Source organism: Canis lupus, chromosome 9 (assembly GCF_003254725.2).
Source record: "Canis lupus dingo isolate Sandy chromosome 9, ASM325472v2, whole genome shotgun sequence".
Lineage (NCBI taxonomy): Eukaryota > Metazoa > Chordata > Mammalia > Carnivora > Canidae > Canis > Canis lupus.
Genome location: NC_064251.1, coordinates 23,508,538 through 23,526,978, shown reverse-complemented (window position 1 = coordinate 23,526,978; position 18,441 = coordinate 23,508,538). Strand labels below are relative to the sequence as shown.

The 18,441-nt window shown below is 40.7% G+C and overlaps 1 protein-coding gene across 7 annotated transcripts in view; it reads left to right on the top strand.

Annotated features, from left to right (window-relative positions):
* The window catches only part of WIPF2 (WAS/WASL interacting protein family member 2), a 63,806-nt gene that overhangs the window by 22,968 nt on the left and 22,397 nt on the right, over nt 1-18,441 (top strand). For all 7 annotated transcript variants that reach the window (XM_049114060.1, XM_035721377.2, XM_025439777.3 and 4 more), the window contains one exon: nt 14,676-14,807. In XM_049114060.1, the coding sequence (XP_048970017.1) occupies nt 14,745-14,807 (63 nt within the window). In that variant the 5' untranslated portion in view covers nt 14,676-14,744. The remainder of the gene's footprint in view (nt 1-14,675; nt 14,808-18,441) is intronic.

Genomic DNA, 18,441 nt, shown 5'->3' with positions numbered 1-18,441 from the left:
TTTGTTTTGTTTACTTTGATTCCTGTCTTTCCTGTTAGAGATTTTCTTCAAATGTCTGTTTATTTTTGAGAATGAGGTACTTACAAGCTCTGAGTGTGGAGCCCTGGCTCATCCAGTGGTAGGCATCGCTGTGGGATGTATTGGCAGCTTGTCATTTTCCTTAGAGAGGACTCCTCCAGTCTCCTGCCTAGAGAACACAAGCCCAGCAGCATGTGTTTTGGAACCAAGTGAGAGAAGAGAACTGGGGAGGGAGAGAGGTCTCATCATTGAGTAAATAAAACGTTCACTCAATCTATTTTCAGTTTGGTACTCCTGCCCTAGGCTGTCACTGCTTACTTGATTCAGAGTCCCTCTACCTGGCAGCATGGGCAAGGGAAAGAGAGGATCCCTTTCTTATACAGACTTCCAGTCGGTTCTCCTGTTTTAGCTCCTCTGAAACCCCTTTGTCCAGAGGTACCAGGTGCTTTTAGTTTCTGAGCTTTTTCTGGATTTTTGTAGTGAGGATTTACTTTCTGCTGCAAGCATTTAACTTTTTCCTTTCTTTGAAGTTACTTGTCAGTAGTGCATGTGCTTTCCAGCTCCTAAAATTTTGTTGACATGTCTCTACAGTTGCATCCTTTCCCATTCTCTCTCTCTCTCTCTCTCTCTCTCTGTTTTTAAGGTTTATGCCTTTAAAAATATCCCTTTGCTGTCATTTTCAAGGTGTTTTCTGAGAGAACATTGATAAATGCCTGCCACACATTTATGTTTAACCAGATTATTCATCGGCCTTTCCTTGCTGCTCTCCATTCAGTCACGATAGTGTTGGTGTAATTGAGTACTGATACTCCTGCAGAACAGTATTTTTCAGACTTCCCTAACAATGAGAATTACTTAAGGAGGTGGTTGAATATACAGTTCACCAGATTTTTCTGTTGGAAGATTTCTGATTTTAGTAGGTTTGGATTAGAGCCTGGGCACACGTGTGTTTTCAACAAACACCCTAACATGTGTCTTATCTTTTTTCTCTTTAAAGATTTTATTTATTTACTTGAGAGAAAGAAAGAGACAGGAGAGCATAAGCAGGGAGAAGAGGGAGGAGCAGATTCCCCACTAAGCAGGGAGCCCAAGCCAATGCGGGGGCTCGATCCCAGAACCCCTGCACCTGAGCCAAATGCAGATGCTTAACTGACTGAACCACTCAAGGACCCAGATGTGTCTTATCTTCAGATCAGTTTGGAAACTATTTCAGAAGAGTCTTCTAAACCATTTATTGCTCCCAAGTCTCTGAGGCAAACTCCTCAGGATCCACCTATTATTGCTTTTGTATTCAGACTGTGTTTTAGTCTGTCTGGCTTTGGTCCGGATTTCTAAATTAGAGTGTGTGTCCTTCATCTGATTAACTCCTCTCCTCTGGTTAAATGCTGGCTGATGGCAATAACTTTGGCCTTGTGTGACTCCCACTTTTTTTTTTTTTTTTTTAGCCAGCACTTCTAGATCCATTGGTTCCTGGCCTGTGTGGGTGGAGAGGAAGTATTAGTTATGAACATTGAGCTACTCTGCATCATTTCACTGTACAAATCCAAGAATCTGTTTTTTTTTTTTTTTTTGTGAAGTGGAAAATTGACTCAGGCTTTGGAAACAGATGTACTAAGTATCTGTCTTGGATTTATGCAGCATAATTTTTGGAGATATTAAAGGCTGTGATTTGAAGTTTTTTTTTTTTTTTTAAAGAAGTTTGTTTTTAACTTTTATAATATGAAAGGGCACATTCTTCTTTTTGTATTATGGATCCCAAAGGCCTAGAAAAGAAAAATGGCTGTACCTTTTACTACCAGTCTGTAAAGCATCTGGAAATAAGGTGTTATGCAGCTGCTCCTTGGTTGCTGTGAATTGCTTGGCAGTCAGGAGCCAAATAGTACATGTCTTTTAATGTTGAAAAGAACTAAGGATTCTAGTCCTTAGTTCTTGGAAATCTTGTGGCTGTTGGTATCTAAAATACAGCCCAAGGAAGTCATGTTGGCTTTGACATAGAACCTATTTACATCCTAAGATGAACAGCTCCTTAGAAACAGCTCTAATAAGTTTTTGGAACTTGCTTTGAAAATTTTGGTGAATGATGTCACAAAAAGTGCAAAATCTGAAGTGTTACTATCTCATAGATTATCGATCACTTGCTATGTTATAAGGTACTACTTTGAACTGTTACTGATCTACTGCAGTTGACTTTTTTCTGTACACCTTCCCCCACCTTTCCAATACTTTAGTGTTTTTAGATCAACAGGATTTTCTCTTTGCTTCGAGGGGTGTAGTAAGGGCTGGTGACATTCGGTGAGTTCATTCCCTGTTGAGGATGATTTTCAGACATTTAATTTACAGTTCTTGCATTAATTAATCTCTAGCCATCTTTTTTTATGAAGCCATTCTTTGCAGCTGTGGTATTTAATTGAACATAAGAGTAGACTTCTCATTGATTTGTCATCATTTTAGATAAGAGGACTTGGCTCCCGGGTTGCCTTGTATCTGGGGATAACCTGTGGTATCTAATATTTACTACATCAATTAGTATGTGAATAAGTAGATTTCAGAGTTTATGTTTTTAGGACTTTAAACAAATCTAGGACAAAACAATATGACAAGTGTCCTATTTGGAAGGAAAGCTGCATCGTTGGGGGTGTGTACTTACATTTTTCATTATAGAAATTATATCAAAAGGATTTCATCATATGGTTACATACTTTTATTCTACCCTTCTCCTTTTCTCTTTCAGGGTTGCGTGCTGCTCGTAACAGTGAAAGATCATTGATGTGGAGAGTAGAACATCCAGGTTTAGTTGTAGGAGTTGTAGGATTTTCAGTTTAAATATTCATGGTGCATATGTGATTTATTATTATTATTATTACTTGTTTTGGATCAGATTTGCTGCATAGTTGAATTTCCATGATGGAAAATGCCTGCAGTTGGAAAAATGATTTTTCTCCTTTCATGGAGTAACCTTAGAGTTTTAATTAATTCCATCTCTATACATGACAGAAATTTGTTTCGCCAGAGATTTGACTGAATTGAATTTCAAGGGGAAGGTAGCACCTTCTCCATTGAGAGAAGAGGGCTGTGGATTATTTTTAAACTGTATGTGTGTGTGTGTGTGTGTGTGTGTGTGTGTGTGTGTATATATACAAACTATATCAAGCTTTTTTGGCACGGGTCAGGGGGAGGATGATAAGATATCTATAAAAAGTTATTCTAGTCTGTTTCTTTTTATTTTAGAGAAACCAAAATGCTTTAGTGGAAACCTTCCACTATACTCTGTCCTAGAACACACGAAGGTGTATTCATAATTCTGGGTTGACATCAGTTCCTATGTAATTATAGGAACCTGTTTGGCTTCTACTGTTTGTTAGTCTCCAGGAGTGGCATGTGAATACTCTTAGGTAGCTCCTGGCGCTTCTCCCATGTGTGAGTTCTTTGGTTTGGGAACTGGATGCCATTGTGTTTACTGTAGTAATGAACTCCTACCTTGCCATACTGTACTGCTTTTCAGGAGCAAAACTGAAGGGCAGGTGGACAGGCAGACATTATTGTCAGGTGATTTTTAACCCTGGAAGGCTTCCAGTTAGTATCTAGGTCCCTTAGCTGTGCTTAAACCAAGCTGTGGGTTTAATAAGATAACTGATTAAACTTGTTTACTTTGGGCATGGAACTGTTAGTTGATTTAAACTTGTTTGGTATGGACATATTGGATGGAGAAGGATACTACTTTTAAGGGATTTGGAGAATGGTCTGTAAGGCCTCAGATTTCATCTTTTACCACTCTTGTCTATATTATTCTAGCTACCCTGGCTTTTTTTTTTTTTTAAGATTTTTATTTATTTATTCATGAGAAACACACACAGAGAGAGAGAGGCATAGACAGAGGCAGAGGGAGAAGCAGGCTCCATGCAGGGAGCCTGACGTGGGACTTGATCCTGGGTCCCCAGGATCATGCCCTGGGCTGAAGGCGGCGCTAAACCGCTAAGCCACCTGGGATGCCCTACCCTGGCTTTCTTACTTATTCTGTGACATGTCAAGCTGGTTCCCATCTCGGGCTTTTTACTTGCTATTCTTTAATTCTTGCAGGGCTCTTTCCCCCAGATGTTCATAGGGTTTGCTCTGCTCATGGAGAGACTTCTTTGTGGAGAGCCAGCCTCCTTCCCTGCAACCCTGTCAAAGAGAACACTTCCCTATATTCCTACTTTCACCCCTAATGATTCTTTTTCTTTTTTTCTTTTAAAGATTTTATTTAGGGATCCCTGGGTGGCGCAGCGGTTTGGCGCCTGCCTTTGGCCCAGGGCGGGTCCTGGATATCCAGGATCGAATCCCACGTCAGGCTCCCGGTGCATGGAGCCAGCTTCTCCCTCTGCCTGTGTTTCTGCCTCACTCTCTCTCACTGTGTGCCTATCATAAATAAATAAAAAGTTAAAAAAAAAATAAAAAAAAAAAAGATTTTATTTATTCATGAGAGACATAGAGAGGCAGAGACACAGACAAGGGGAGAAGCAGGCTTCCTGCAGGAGCCTAACGCGGGACTTGATCCCAGGACCCCGGGATCATGACCTGAGCCAGAGGCAGATGCCCAACTGCTGAGCCACCCAGGCATCCCTATTTCTCTTTTTTCATTCTTTTTTTCAGTAACTGAGATTTTGTTTCCTTGTTTATCTCTTTCACTAGAATGTAAGCCCCAAGATTGGAGAAACTTGTTCAGCCACTAGAACTGGGTTTATCAGCCTCAGCATTTTTGACATTTTGGACTAGATGATTCTTGGTTGTGGGGGCCTCTTGTGTGCATTAGAGAGTGTTTTCTATTCACGAGATGCCAGTAGTAACCCTTTATCATGACAATCAAAAATGTCTCTAGACGTTACCACATGTCTTTTGGGGGACAATATCCTTCCCCTTAGAACCATTGTTATAGATAGAACAGATATTTATTGAATGGATTAAGTGATGGCTGGTCAGTAAATATTCACTGGATGATAGATGAATTCATGAATGAACGAATTCAACAAGTTAAAAATTTTTGGAGCACTAAACTATGCACATAGCCTCATATTTCTTCCTTTCCTCTTTTCATAGATACCATTTTTTTTTCTGTTTCTGGCACATTGTCTACCCTTCACTTATTTTTTTATTCCACTTAGGTTTGCTTGCCCTTTCAGACAGTGCTACTCTTAAATTTATTTTTGTTCAGATGAACATGTAACTATTGAGCACTTTGTGCTGTAAAATAAAAGAAAAAACTATAGAAAGATACAGTGCTATCTGTGCTTAAGAGCTCATTGGGTTAAAGGCACGTTGACTCTTGATCTCAGGGCTTGGGGTTGAAGCCCCACTTTGGGTGTAGATATTACTTAAAAATAAAATCTTTTTTTTTTTTTTTTTAAAGTAGGTTCTACTCCCAGTGTGGAACCCATCATGGGGCTTGAAATCAAGACCCTGAGATCAAGACCTGAGCTGAGATCAAGAGTTGGATGCCTCACCAACTGAGCCACTCAGGCATCCCCAAAATAAAATCTTTATTAAAAAAAAAAAGCAGTGAAAAAAACCCGGTTTACTGGATTAAATAGATGGCATATTTATGAAATACTGTTCTCAAATTTAACTCCTACTTCAAGGTAATGTCTCCAGTGGTGCTAATGGGCCAACATAGGTTATTTGAGTCAGTAGTTAAGTGCTCATCATTCAGAATGGGGTGAAATTTCTCATGAATTTGAAATCTAGTTTTAACAAAAATCTATTCATTCACTTTTTACTTACTTTTATTTGTTGCAGTTACCCTTGGTTTCTTTCATTTTGTCTTAAACCTGGTTGAGAAATCTACAAAATGGAGGGGCGCCTGGGTGGCTCAGTCAATTAAGCATTTGCTTTTGGCTCAGGTCATGATCCTTGGGGATCCTGGGGTTGAGCCCCTCATCAGGCTCCCTGCTCAGGGAGGAGCCTCCTTCTCCCTCTGTGGCTCCCCCTGCTTGTGCTCTTTCTCAAGTAAACAAAATCTTAAAATCTTAAAAAAAAAAAAAAAAAAAAAGAATATACAAAATGGAGTTACTCATTTTGAACTTGTTTGATGTGACTGTTTCTAGGGTTTGTTGTATGGTTATGAACATTTGATTCATTAATGGCTTTTAATGTCTATGCTTGGAAAGTTTTGCCACTTCAGCTACTTGGGTTATTGAAGCCACATTAGGCAAGGTTGTAGTTCCTTTTGGCTGGAATTGAAGTACACCAAACAAAAACCCCATTCTGGGGATCCCTGGGTGGCTCAGCGGATTAGCGCCTGCCTTTGGCCCAGGGCGCAGTCCTGGAGTCCCGGGATCGAGTCCCACATCGGGCTCCCGGCATGGAGCCTGCTTCTCTCTCTGCCTGTGTCTCTGCCTCTCTCTCTCTCTCTCTGTGTCTATCATGAATGAATGAATAAATCTTTAAAAAAAAACAACCCATTCTGCATTATGTGACTTTCTTTGTCTCAGAGCAACTGATTTTCTATTTCTGCTAAACATTTATGTTCCATCTCTGATACTATTAGATTTATTTTGATTTGATTTATTTTGATTCCATTGAGGGGAATGTCTAGAACCTTTCCTCTTACAGACACACCTCTCTGTTGATTTTCTGGAGACAAGAATAGGTAGAGTTATTGGTCTTTCAGAGAGGATCTTGAAATGTCTCTTTCGTCTCTCTCTCTCTTTTTTTTTTTTTTTTTAAGATTTTATTTATTCACGAGAGAGACAGAGAGAGAGAGAGGCAGAGACACAGGCAGAGGGAGGAGCAGGCTTCATGCAGGGAGCCCGACGTGGGACTTGATCCCGGGTCTCCAGGATCACACCCTGGGCTGAAGGTGTTGCTAAACCGCAGAGCCACCGGGGCTGCCCTCTCTTTTTGTTTCTTTAGATTTATTTATTTGATAGAGAGGACCTGCCAGAGAGAGTGCAGACCAGTGGGGGTGGTGGGGAGAGGGAGAGGAAGAAGCAGCCTCCCTACTGAGCAGGGAGCCTAACACTTGGCTGGATCCCGGGACTCCAGGATCATGACCTGAGCCCAAGGCAAATGCTTAACCAGCTGAGCCAGCCAGGTGCCCCCTCTCTGTTTATGTTGGGGAGAGGTTTAATAGAATATTAAAGACTTGAACATGGGGGGATCTGGCTGGCTTAGTTGGTGGAGCCTGCATCTCTTGATGTCAGGGTTGTGAGTTCAAGCCCCACGTTGAGTATAGAGATTACTTAAAATCTTAAAAAAAATAAAGAACTTATATTTAAGAAAGGAGAGAGAGGAGGGGTACTTAGCTGGCTCAGTTGGTAGAGCATGTGACTCTTGATCTTGGGGTCATGAGTTTGAGCCCCATGTTGAGTATAGAGAGTACTTAAAAAGAATTTTCTTATCGATATTCCATATAACTGTTTCTTGTAAGACAGAACTAAGGCCCTTGAGACTTTTCTGAGGGAGGGAGCGTACTTTTTTTAAGATTTTATTTACTTATTCATGAGAGACAGAGAGAGAGAGAGAGGGAGAGAGAGAGAGAGGAGAGAGAGAGGCAGAGACACAGGCAGAGGGAGCAGAGAGAGAGAGAGAGAGAGAGAGAGAGAGGGACAGAGACACAGGCAGAGGGAGAAGCAGGCTCCATGCAGGGAGCCTGAAGTGGGACTTGATCCTGGGTCTGCAGGATCAGGCCCTGGACTGAAGGCGGCGCTAAACCTCTGAGCCACCCGGGCTGCTGGGGAGCGTACTTTTTAAGGTCAATTTTTCCCCCATGGGATTTTGTTGGGTACTTCAATACAAAAACTGTAATTTACTCAGTAATCAAAGCTTAGAAAGGATGGTCTTTCAGCATAAAAGTAGATAGCATTTATATTTAGAGGGCATCCCCGGTGGCGCAGCGATTTAGCGCCGCCTGTAGCCCAGGGCATGATCCTGGAGATCTTGGATCAAGTCCCACGTCAGGCTCTCTGCATGGAGCCTGTTTCTCCCTCTGCCTGTGTCTCTGCCTCTCATTCTCTCTCTGTGTTTCTATGAATTAAAAAAATAAAAATAAAAATAAATAAATAAATAAAATCTTAAAAAAAAAAAAAAGATTTAGAATTAAAAGTTTTTTTTTTTCCTGGGACCCCTGGTGGCTCAGTGGTTGAGCGTCTGCCTTTGGCTCAGGGCATGATTCTAGGGTCCCGAGATCAAGTACTGCTTTGGGCTTCCTGCGTGGAACCTGCTTTTGCCTCTGCCTGTGTGTCTGCTTCTCTCTGTGTGTCTCTCATGAATAAATAAATAAAATATTTTAAAAATATATTTTTTCTTTTAAAAATAACTTGGGTTGAAACTTGAGTTTATAATAGGAGAATAATACCATTTGAATAAAGGCCCGAAATGGTAGTGGTAACTAGAATACTTACGAGATAATTTTAAATATATGAAAAATACAGCAACTAAATTGGATTCTTCATTTATCAAATGTGAAAGGTCAACATCTTTGTACCCAGGAAGTGTCCTGCTCTTAAAATGTAGGAATATGTATTTGGAACAAAACATTAGGAAATTGAATAGAAAAATAGGGTTTTGTCTTCTGAGGAATAGGAGAGAGTGCTTTTTACAAGTGTATTGCTTGAATTTTATGAAGACTTACCTCAGAATTCTGTGATAAATTTGACATCAAGAAGATTTGAAATAATGCTCTCTGATCTTGACTTCAAAGAAACTGACTCCTGAGGATGTGAAAAGCTTATTCTGTCATGGTTTTTAAGGTAGAAGGGCTTAAGAAGGGAATGAAAATTGGTTTATTGTTGAACTGGAGACAGTCTCACTATATTTCTGAAAATCAAGGTCTCTGAAGAACACAGATGGTGAGGTTTGTAGTTCTAATTTAAAAGATCAGAAAGGAAAGATTTAACATTATGTAAAGAACCCTCTTTTTTCTTCTTAGATTAAATCTCAGAAATATTAGTTTTGTTTTGTTTTTTTAGATTTTATGTATTTGAAAGAGAATGAGGGAAGGGGTAAAGAACGAGTGGAGGGAGGGGCAGAGGGAGAAGCAGACACCCTGCAGAGCATGGAAACTGACTTGGGACTTGATCTCAGAACCTTCAAATCATGACCTGAGCTGAAGGTGATGCTTAACTGATCTAGCCTCAGAAATGTTAGTTTTTAGTGTTGGTTTTTTTTTTTTTTTTTAAGATTTTATTTATTTGAGAGAAAGAGAGTGAGAGAGAGCACAAACAGAAGGAGGGTCATAGGGATCATATCAGGCTTCCTGCTTCCATACTAAGCAGGAAGCCTGATATGGGACTCAGTCCCAGGATCCTGGAGTCATGACCCGAGCTGAAACCACCCACGTTCCCCAGAGTTTTTTAAGATTGCTCCCAGAAAAAAAAAAAGATTGCTCCCAGAAGGCCTGAATTTGTCCTTTGATTAAAAGTAGTTGGTCACTAAAATTTGTCATTCTGTTGGAGCGCCTGCATGGCTTATTTGGTTATGTGTCCCTTTCTTTATATCACCTTGGGTTTTGATCTCAGGGTTGTGACTTCAAGCCCTGCATTGGACTCCATGCTGGGCATGGGGCCTACTTGAAAAAAAATTGTCATTCTGTTATAAAACTTTATGAACTGTTTTTGGTTCACTTATTTTTTTTTTAACTTTTATTTTTATTTTTTTTTATGATAGTCACAGAGAGAGAGAGAGAGGCAGAGACATAGGCAGAGGGAGAAGCAGGCTCCATGCACCGGGAGCCTGACGTGGGATTTGATCCCGGGTGTCCAGGATCACGCCCTGGGCCAAAGGCAAGCGCCAAACCGCTGTGCCACCCAGGGATCCCAGGTTCACTTATTTTTAACTAAAAGCAGTTCTCAAAGCAGACCCTCTGCTTTGGATTAGTGATTGTATCAATATCAAATTGGTTTGAATAAAGCTTTTGGGGATTTTCAGGGGAAAGAATGTTGTATTAATGTAAATTTACTTACATTGGGCTGCTCTTGGGAAACAGAGCTGCTTGTATTCTATTAATAAAATAGAAATTTGGGGTGGGTTGAATTTTCATTTGGCAAAAATAGTAGGAAATTGCTAAACCAAACCAATTTCCATCACCCATGTTTTTTTGTGGTGATTAGTGAAATAGCAGGGGATCAGAAGATCTAAATTTGAGTCCTAATTCTGCAGTTTACTCCAGAATGATCTTGTGTGGTTGCCCTTAGATCAGTCTTTCTCTGTAGTGTGCACACATGAGATTCCACCCATCTCTGGATCTTTAGTGTCCTTACCTGTAAAACAGGAAGCAGTGATACTCTACCATAGTGTATCATTGCATATTCAATGTCAATTGTAGGAGCATGTCATGCATGCAGTCTTTGTAGAGGCAGAAGAAAGGTTGAGAAGCACTGCTGGATGTCAGTATGAAAGGCTGTCACTTGATGAAGGTGTTTTTTTTTTATTATTATTTTAATGGATTTATTTTGAAATTAGGAGTTTGAATTGAGCCTATTTTAAGAAGGCATTTGTAACTGTGTAATATATTAGTGGTCTTTTCCAGTAGATTTCTTAGAAAAAGATTTGCCTTGCTAGAGACTACTGTTTTGCCTTATAAACAGTGCTTGCTTGCTGTCAGGCATAAGGTGGTTTCCCTTGGTGATTTTTTACTTTGTAGCATGCAGGTTGGATCATCCATGAATTATGAAAAGAATTAGGGACTTGTCTGAATCTCTTTTCCAAGTCATTCTAGGAGTTTCAGTCATGGCAATGGCAAAGATAGGTAGAACTGGAAACTCAGAAAAGGCAGGAACTGAAGTGACTGGAATTAGTTGAATAGTTTGTTTCTGAATAGATTATTATTATTATTTTTTGAAATACAGCTTGATTATTTTTTCCTATTGTTTTATGCTACCTTTTTATTTTTTATTTATTTTTAAGGATTTTATTTATTAGAGTAAGCACACAAGCAGTAGGGAAGGGGCAGAGGGAGAGGGACAACCAAACTCCCTACTGAGTGTGGAGCCCAACACAGGGCTCGATCCCATGACCTTGAGATCATTACCTGAGCCAAAGTCAGATGCTTGACGTACTGAGCTACCCAGATCCCCCTCTGCTAGCTTTTTAAAAGAATGCTTTGGGGTAACTGTCAGAGTGAACCCAGAGACTTCAAATAGAAGAAGGTTTTTTATTTTTCTCTATATCCTTTTATTTTAAATTTGCACGCCCCCCTCTAATAGATAGATCATGAGGATTTACTATTTTGATCAATTTTTAAAGTCAAGTATGTTAGATCCCTGGCAAAGAAAAACTAGACTTAGCTTTATTTTTTTTTTTCTCTTAAGATTTTATTCATTTATGATAGATGTAGAGAGAGAGAGGCAGAGACACACAGGCAGAGGGATAGGCAGGCTCCATGCCGGGAGCCCGACATGGGACTCGATCCCGGGGTTCCAGGACCATGCCCTGGGCCAAAGGCAGGCGCCAAACTGCTGAGCCACCAGGGATCCCCTAGACTTAGCTTTAAAACCAGAAATCAGAAGGTGTTTCCCTGGAAGAATGGTCAGCTGCTCAATTCTTGAAGTGAGCTCGGATACCATTCCCCATGGGAACCATCTCGCCCAAGTACTGTCCAGTTCTTGTGATTGGAGCAAAAAGCTCTGTTGGGCATCCAGCCTGTAGTGGCATTATTGAAAGGGTTGGGATTTTGAAGACCTTCACAGTCATGTTTCTAATCAAATTCTGCCTGCCTCTAAAGGCTCTTGATTTTTTAGAACCTTTGGAATATTCGCCCTTTCCTTTTGTCAGATTCTAAGGATACTGGAGATCGGTAAACTATGGCCCACAAGTCAGATCTGGTTCATGGTCTGTTTTTTTTTTTTTTTTTTTTTTTTTTTTTAAGATTTTATTTATTCATGAGAGACACATAGAGAGGCAGAGACACAGGCAGAAGGAGATGAAGGCTCCCAGAGGGAGCCCAGTGTGGGATTTGATCCTGGATCCCAGGATCGTGCCCTGAGCTGAAGGCAGACACTCAATTGCTGAGCCACCGAGGCGTCCCCATGGTCTTTTTTATAATGCCCATGGACTAAGAATGGTTTTTACCTTTTTTTTTTTTTTAAGATTTATTTATTTATTGAGAGAGAGAGAGAGAGAGAGAGAGGCAGAGACACAGGCAGAGGGAGAAGCAGGCTCCATGCAGGAAGCCCGATGTGGGGCTTGATCCCGGGTCTCCAGGATCACACCCCGGGCTGCAGGAGGCACTAAACCGCTGCGCCACCGGGGCTGCCCCTGGTTTTTACATTTTTAAAATGTAAAAATGGGGATCCCTGGGTGACGCAGCGGTTTGGCACCTGCCTTTGGCCCAGGGCGCGATCCTGGAGACCCAGGATTGAATCCCACGTCGGGCTCCCGGTGCATGGAACCTGCTTCTCCCTCTGCCTGTGTCTCTGCCTCTCTCTCTCTCTCTCTCTCTCTCTCTCTCTGTGACTATCATAAATAAATAAAAATTTTAAAAAAATTTTAAAAAAATGTAAAAATGTTGGGATGCCTGGGTCACTCAGCGGTTGAACGCCTGCCTTCAGCCCAGGGCGTGGTCCTGGGATCTGGGATCGAGTCCCACGTTGGGCTCCCTGTGGGGAGCCTGCATCTCCTTCTGCCTGTGTCTCTGCCTCTCTCTCTCTCTCTGTGTCTCTCATGAATAAATAAATAAAATCTTAAAAAGAAAAGTAAAAATGTAGTTTTAGAATGTAAAGATCAAGAGAATGAGAAGACATGCCACACACTGGGAGAAAATATTTGCAAAAGACCCATCTGATGAAGGACTTATCCAAAACAGACAAAGAATTCTTAAAATTCAACAATAAGGGGCACCTGGGTGGCTCAGTGGTTGAGCGTCTGCCTTCAGCTCAGGGCATGATCTTGGGGTCCTGGGATCGAGTCCCACATCGGGCTCCCTGCAGGGAGTCTGCTTCTCCCTCTGCCTATGTCTCTGCCTCTCTCTCTCTCTCTCTGCATCTCTCCTGAATAAATAAATAAAATCTTTAAAAAAAATCAACAATAAGAAAAGAACCCTATTAAAAACTGTGCGAAAGACCTAAGCAGACACCTCACCTAAAAAAATATGCAGATGGGAAGTAAGTATATGGGGGATCCCTGGGTGGCTCAGCGGTTTGGCGGCGCCTGCCTTTGGCCCAGGGCATGATCCTGGAGACCCGGGATCGAGTCCCACGTTAGGCTCCCTGCATGGAGCCTGCTTCTCCCTCTGCCTGTGTCTCTGACCCCTCTCTCTCTGTGGGTCTGTCATTAGTAAATAAATAAAATCTTTAAAAAAAAAAAAAAAAAGATAGGAAGTAAATATATGAAGAAAGGTTCAGCTTCATATGTCATCAGGGAATTGAAAAATTAAAACAGTGAGATTGCACTACTGTGCACCATTAGAATGGCCAAAATCTAAAACACAGCACCAAATATTGGCAAGGATGTGGAGCAGCAGGAACTCTCATTTACTGCTAGTGGGAATGCAAAATGATTATAATCACTAGGAAGACAATTTGGCAGTTCATTATATAATGTAACTCTTACCATATGATCTGGCAATCACAGTCAATGGTATTTACTCAAATGAGCCAAAATCTATGTCCCCACGAAAACCTACAGAATATTTATAGCATCTTTATTCATAATTGTTAAAACCTGGAGGCAACCAAGATGTCCTTCAGTAGGTGAGTTGATAAACTTGTGCATCCAGATAATGGAATATTATTCAGCACTAAAAAGAAATGAGCTATCAAGCCATGAAAAGGCATGGAGGAAACTTAAATGTGTATTACTAATTGAAAGAACAATCCAAAAAAGGTTACATATTACATCATTCCAACTATATGACATTCTGGAAAAGACAAAACTATGGAGACAGTAAAAAGGACCAGTGATTGGGGGTTGAAGGATAAATAGGCAGAGCACAGATTTTTAGGGCAGTGAAACTGTTTTGTATGATGTTACAGTATGTGTAGTTGTCATGCATTTGTCCAAACACATAAAACATAGGTCACCAAGAGTAAGCCCTAATGTAAACTATGGACTTGGGGTGGTAATGAAATGTTAATTGTATCAAATGTCCAACTGCAAGATGTAGTGAAGGGGGCTGTGCTTGTGTGTGTGGGAGCTGGAGGAACAGGACTATATGGGTACTCTGTACTTTACTGCTCAGTTTTACTGTGAACCTAAAACTACTCTAAGAAATAAAGCTTATTATTTAAAAAATGTCAAAATAGATCAAAGAATAAAATGTGACAGAGACCATATGTGGTCTGTAAAGCCTAAAATAATAGTATTATTTTTATTATTTAGGGGGATAGAAAAAGTGGGGAAGGGAGAGGGCAGAAGGAGAGAGAGAATCTTAAGCAGGCTCCATACCCAGAGCAGAGCCTGATGTGGGGCTTGATCTCATGACCCTGAGATCATGATCTGAACCAAAATCCAGAGTTGGATGCTTAACCAACTCAGTCACCCAGGCCCCCCAGTATTAGTATTTCTTATCTGGCCTTTTACAAAAAAAAAAAAAAAAAAGTTTACCAAGCCCGAACTCTATCACAGAGGAACTGGGGGATGAGGTGTTTAGTTTCTCTCTTGTGTCATGCCCAGTCCCCTAATTCCCCTGGGTACCCTTTGTCTCTGATGGCAGAGTTATTCTCATTGAATTTCCATTTCATTTGCAGGTATATGAGTGACCTAAAGCTGCAAATTAAAACGGAGAGAAAGCAGTGCCAACTGCGAGCAGGGCAAGGATGCCAATTCCTCCACCCCCTCCACCACCCCCTGGTCCTCCTCCACCTCCCACTTTTAATCAGGTAAGTAATCTTTCCACCTGGCTACCTCAAAACCTTAATGAATACTTAGGGCTTCCTGTTGTAAGACATAGTGCACTCGAAGATATATGGTGTAGAAAGAGAATAAGTAAATCTGTCTTCATTAACTAGCTCTGATTTCTGAGAGGTCTTCTTAGGACTTTAATGGCTTGTCTTGTTTTCTTGTCCTGGTTCAGTCTAAATGAAGATTTGGACAGGTTGCATCAGAGTAAGAACGAGTCTTTTGCCCCTAAAACTATTTTTTCTGTAAGGGTCAGTACAGCATTTCTCTGGCATCATTGAGAAAAGGGATGGCAACTCCTAGTGGTTTTCTTGCTATTTTATCTCTCCTTCTTCTCCTCCAAAGCAGTTCATCCTAAAGCAAAGTCCATCAGGTCTGCCAGCCCATCAAAAAAAGGAGTTTCTGAAAAATATTATTAAGAAGACTCAAAGGGGGACACCCGGGTGGCTTAGCAGTTGAGCATCTGCCTTTGGCTCATGGCATGATCCTAGGGTATAGGATCGAGTCCTACATTGGGCTCCTTGCAGGGAGCCTGCTTCTCCATCTGCCTGTGTGTCTGCCTCTCTCTCTCTCTCTCTCTCTCTCTGTCTCTCATGAATAAATAAATAATATCTTAAAAAAAAAAAAGACTTAAAGGTTTGATAATGGTAGGGAAAAAAGTAGTGTGGCTTTTGAACCAAGGAGGCAACTACTTTTACTATATGTGGATTGTAATATCTGGTGTCACATGAGAAAGAAAGCATGAGTGCTTTATCTCGTTTTTTAAGACTTTATTTTATTTTTACATTTTTAAAAAGATTGTATTTATTTATTTCGAGAGAGAGTTGGAGGGAGGGGCAGAGGGAGAGTGAGAATATTCGGCAGACTCTACAGTGAGCACAGAGCCCCAATGTGGGGTTCAGTCTCACAACCCAGAGATCATGTCCTGAACCGAAATCAAGAGTCAGATGCTTAACTGACTGAGCCACTCAGGCACCCCTACGATTCTATTTTATTTTAAATTTTATTTATTCATGAGAGACATAGGCAGAGGGAGATGCAGGATCATCCCAAGACCCCAGGATCACGACCTGAGCCAAAGACAGATACTCAACCACTGAGCCACCTAGCCTTGCCCCCTAAGATTTTATTTTATTTTATTTTTTAAAGATTTTATTTATTTATTCATAGACACACAGAGAGAGGCGACACACAGGCAGAGGGAGAGGGAGACACAGGCTCCATGCAGGGAGCCCGATGTGGGACTCGATCCTGGGTCTCCAGGATCACACCCCAGGCTGCAGGCGGTGCCACTGGGGCTGCCCTAAGATTTTATTTTTAAGTAATATCTACACCCAGTGTGGGGCTCAAGCTCACAATCCTGAGATCGAGTTGCAGGATGAGTGAGCCAACCAGGTGCCTCTACTTCAATCTCAGTTTTGTAAAATTTAGAAGCCTTATAAAGGAACTTAAGGGAATGAATATCTTGGGGTGCGTGTGTATTATTTAACAGATGAGAAATAGTGCCCTAAAGTGTTGGTGTATGTGTATGTTAGGTATTTAACAGATGATAAGTACTACTTTAAAGAGGAAAATTAACTTGCCTAGCTAATTTATTTTAGAACTAGAACTAGAGTTCAGGTCTGCCAACTTGTTTTTTCCCATAAGTTCTGGTTTTTAGACATTTTGTTTGAGGATATATATGAACCCCCTATTTGGATGAAACTTTAAATGAAAGCCCAATAAGTGAAGTAGATAAAAGCAGAACTGCTCTGGTTATAGTGGGATTCAAGGACCAAAGTATATCCTTGGATCTCTCTAACCTCTTGGATTATTGCCCTGCATCATACTGTCTTAGTCATTTACTCAATAGGATTTTGTTGGGGGCTGAGTATCAGAGACTTGGCTAGGCATATGACTTGGAAAATCCAAATAACTTCACTCTATACTTCTTTTTTTTTTTTTTTTTTAAGATTATTTATTTATTTATTTATTCATAGAGACACAGAGAGAGAATGAGAGGCAGAGACACAGGCAGAGGCAGAAGCAGGCTCCATGCAGAGAGCCTGACATGGGACTCGATCCAGGGTCTCCAGGATCATGCCCTGGGCTGCAGGCGGCACTAAACCGCTGTGCCACCGGGGCTGCCCTTCACTCTATACTTCTATATTGCTTGACTCTTTCTCAAAGATTTGTTTGTATAATTAAAAGAAATGGAAAATATGCGGATAAGAAAAAAAAGCAAATAAAAATAATCTGTAATATCGCTCAGAAATGAGACAATTTCTGCCTTCAAAGCTTGCCAGCACGATGGGTGAGATAGGCAAGTCAGCAGGCAGATTCCATTCTATGCAGAGAAAAATGAGGCCACAAGAAAAACATGCTTCACATACTGACTTGGGGGAGTGAAGGCAGTCAGAGAAGGCTTCTAGGTGATACTTTTGCAGATTTTTAAAAAGATGAGTATTATTTAGCCAGAAAGAGAAGAGGGAGAGCTGGCACCTGATATTGAGGAAGTAGAATGGAAGGGTGCTGATTAGTGGGAATGCACACCCAGGTTTGAATCATTGCTTGAGGGGCCTGGTAGGAGATGAAGCCAGAGGCAAAGGCTGAGGGTTGTTTTTTTTCTCCAGGCAGCAATGGGGAGGTAGTGTATTTTCACCAGCAGGAGTCACCTTCACAGTGTACACAGTGGTTTGGGGTTGAGACTGGGGACAGGGAAGTCAAGACTTGGAGACAGAAGCCTGTTACAGTTGAAAATTGAGTTTGCACTGAAGCTGGGAAGATGGAAGAGATAACAATGAGAAACACTTAAAAAGTAAAATCTTAGAGTTGGTGACTGATACAAGCCTGAGAAAGAGGGAAGAGGTTGAAACAACTCTAGTTTGGGGAATTGAATGATGGTGCTGTTTACAAAGCAAAACAGGTTTCTGGAGGAGGATATGAACTCAGTTTTATTTTTTTTATTATTATTTTTTTGAACTCAGTTTTAGATATATTGAGTAGTGTTTTAATACTTTTCTCTTTATAAAAGTAAGATATTCAAGAAATTGATGAACTGTGGCTGGGGTGCCTGGCTGGCTCATTTGGTAGAGCATGGGACTCTTGATCTCAGAGTTGTGAGTTTGAGCCACAGAGTCGGCATAGAATTTACTTTTTTTTTAAAAAAAGAAAGCTTTATGAACTATGGGTAAGCATAAAGGAGCAGTTATCCATAATCCAATGAGTCATAATAGTTTTGTGTATATCCTTCCCCACCTTCCTCCCTTTTATCCCACTTTTTAAAAAAGGAGTGTGTTGTATACCTACTGATTTCTTTTGTTTTCTTTTTCTCCCTCCCTCTCCCCCACACTGCTATGCATATTGAGTTCTAATCTGCTCTTATTAATACATCGTGAATGGCTTCTCACATCATTAAATGGTTAGTGATGTCATTAAAATTTTTTTTTACAGTACTAAAAGTTTGGTAAAAATTAGAGAATGCCAATAAAAATAGAAAATATTAAGCTATTAATAATTAATCTTTGTTAACAATTTATATGTTTTACATATTTATTATAGAAAAACTAGAAAATTTGGGGCACCTAGGTGGCTCACTTAGGAGTCCGACTTTTGGTTTTGGCTCAGGTCATGATC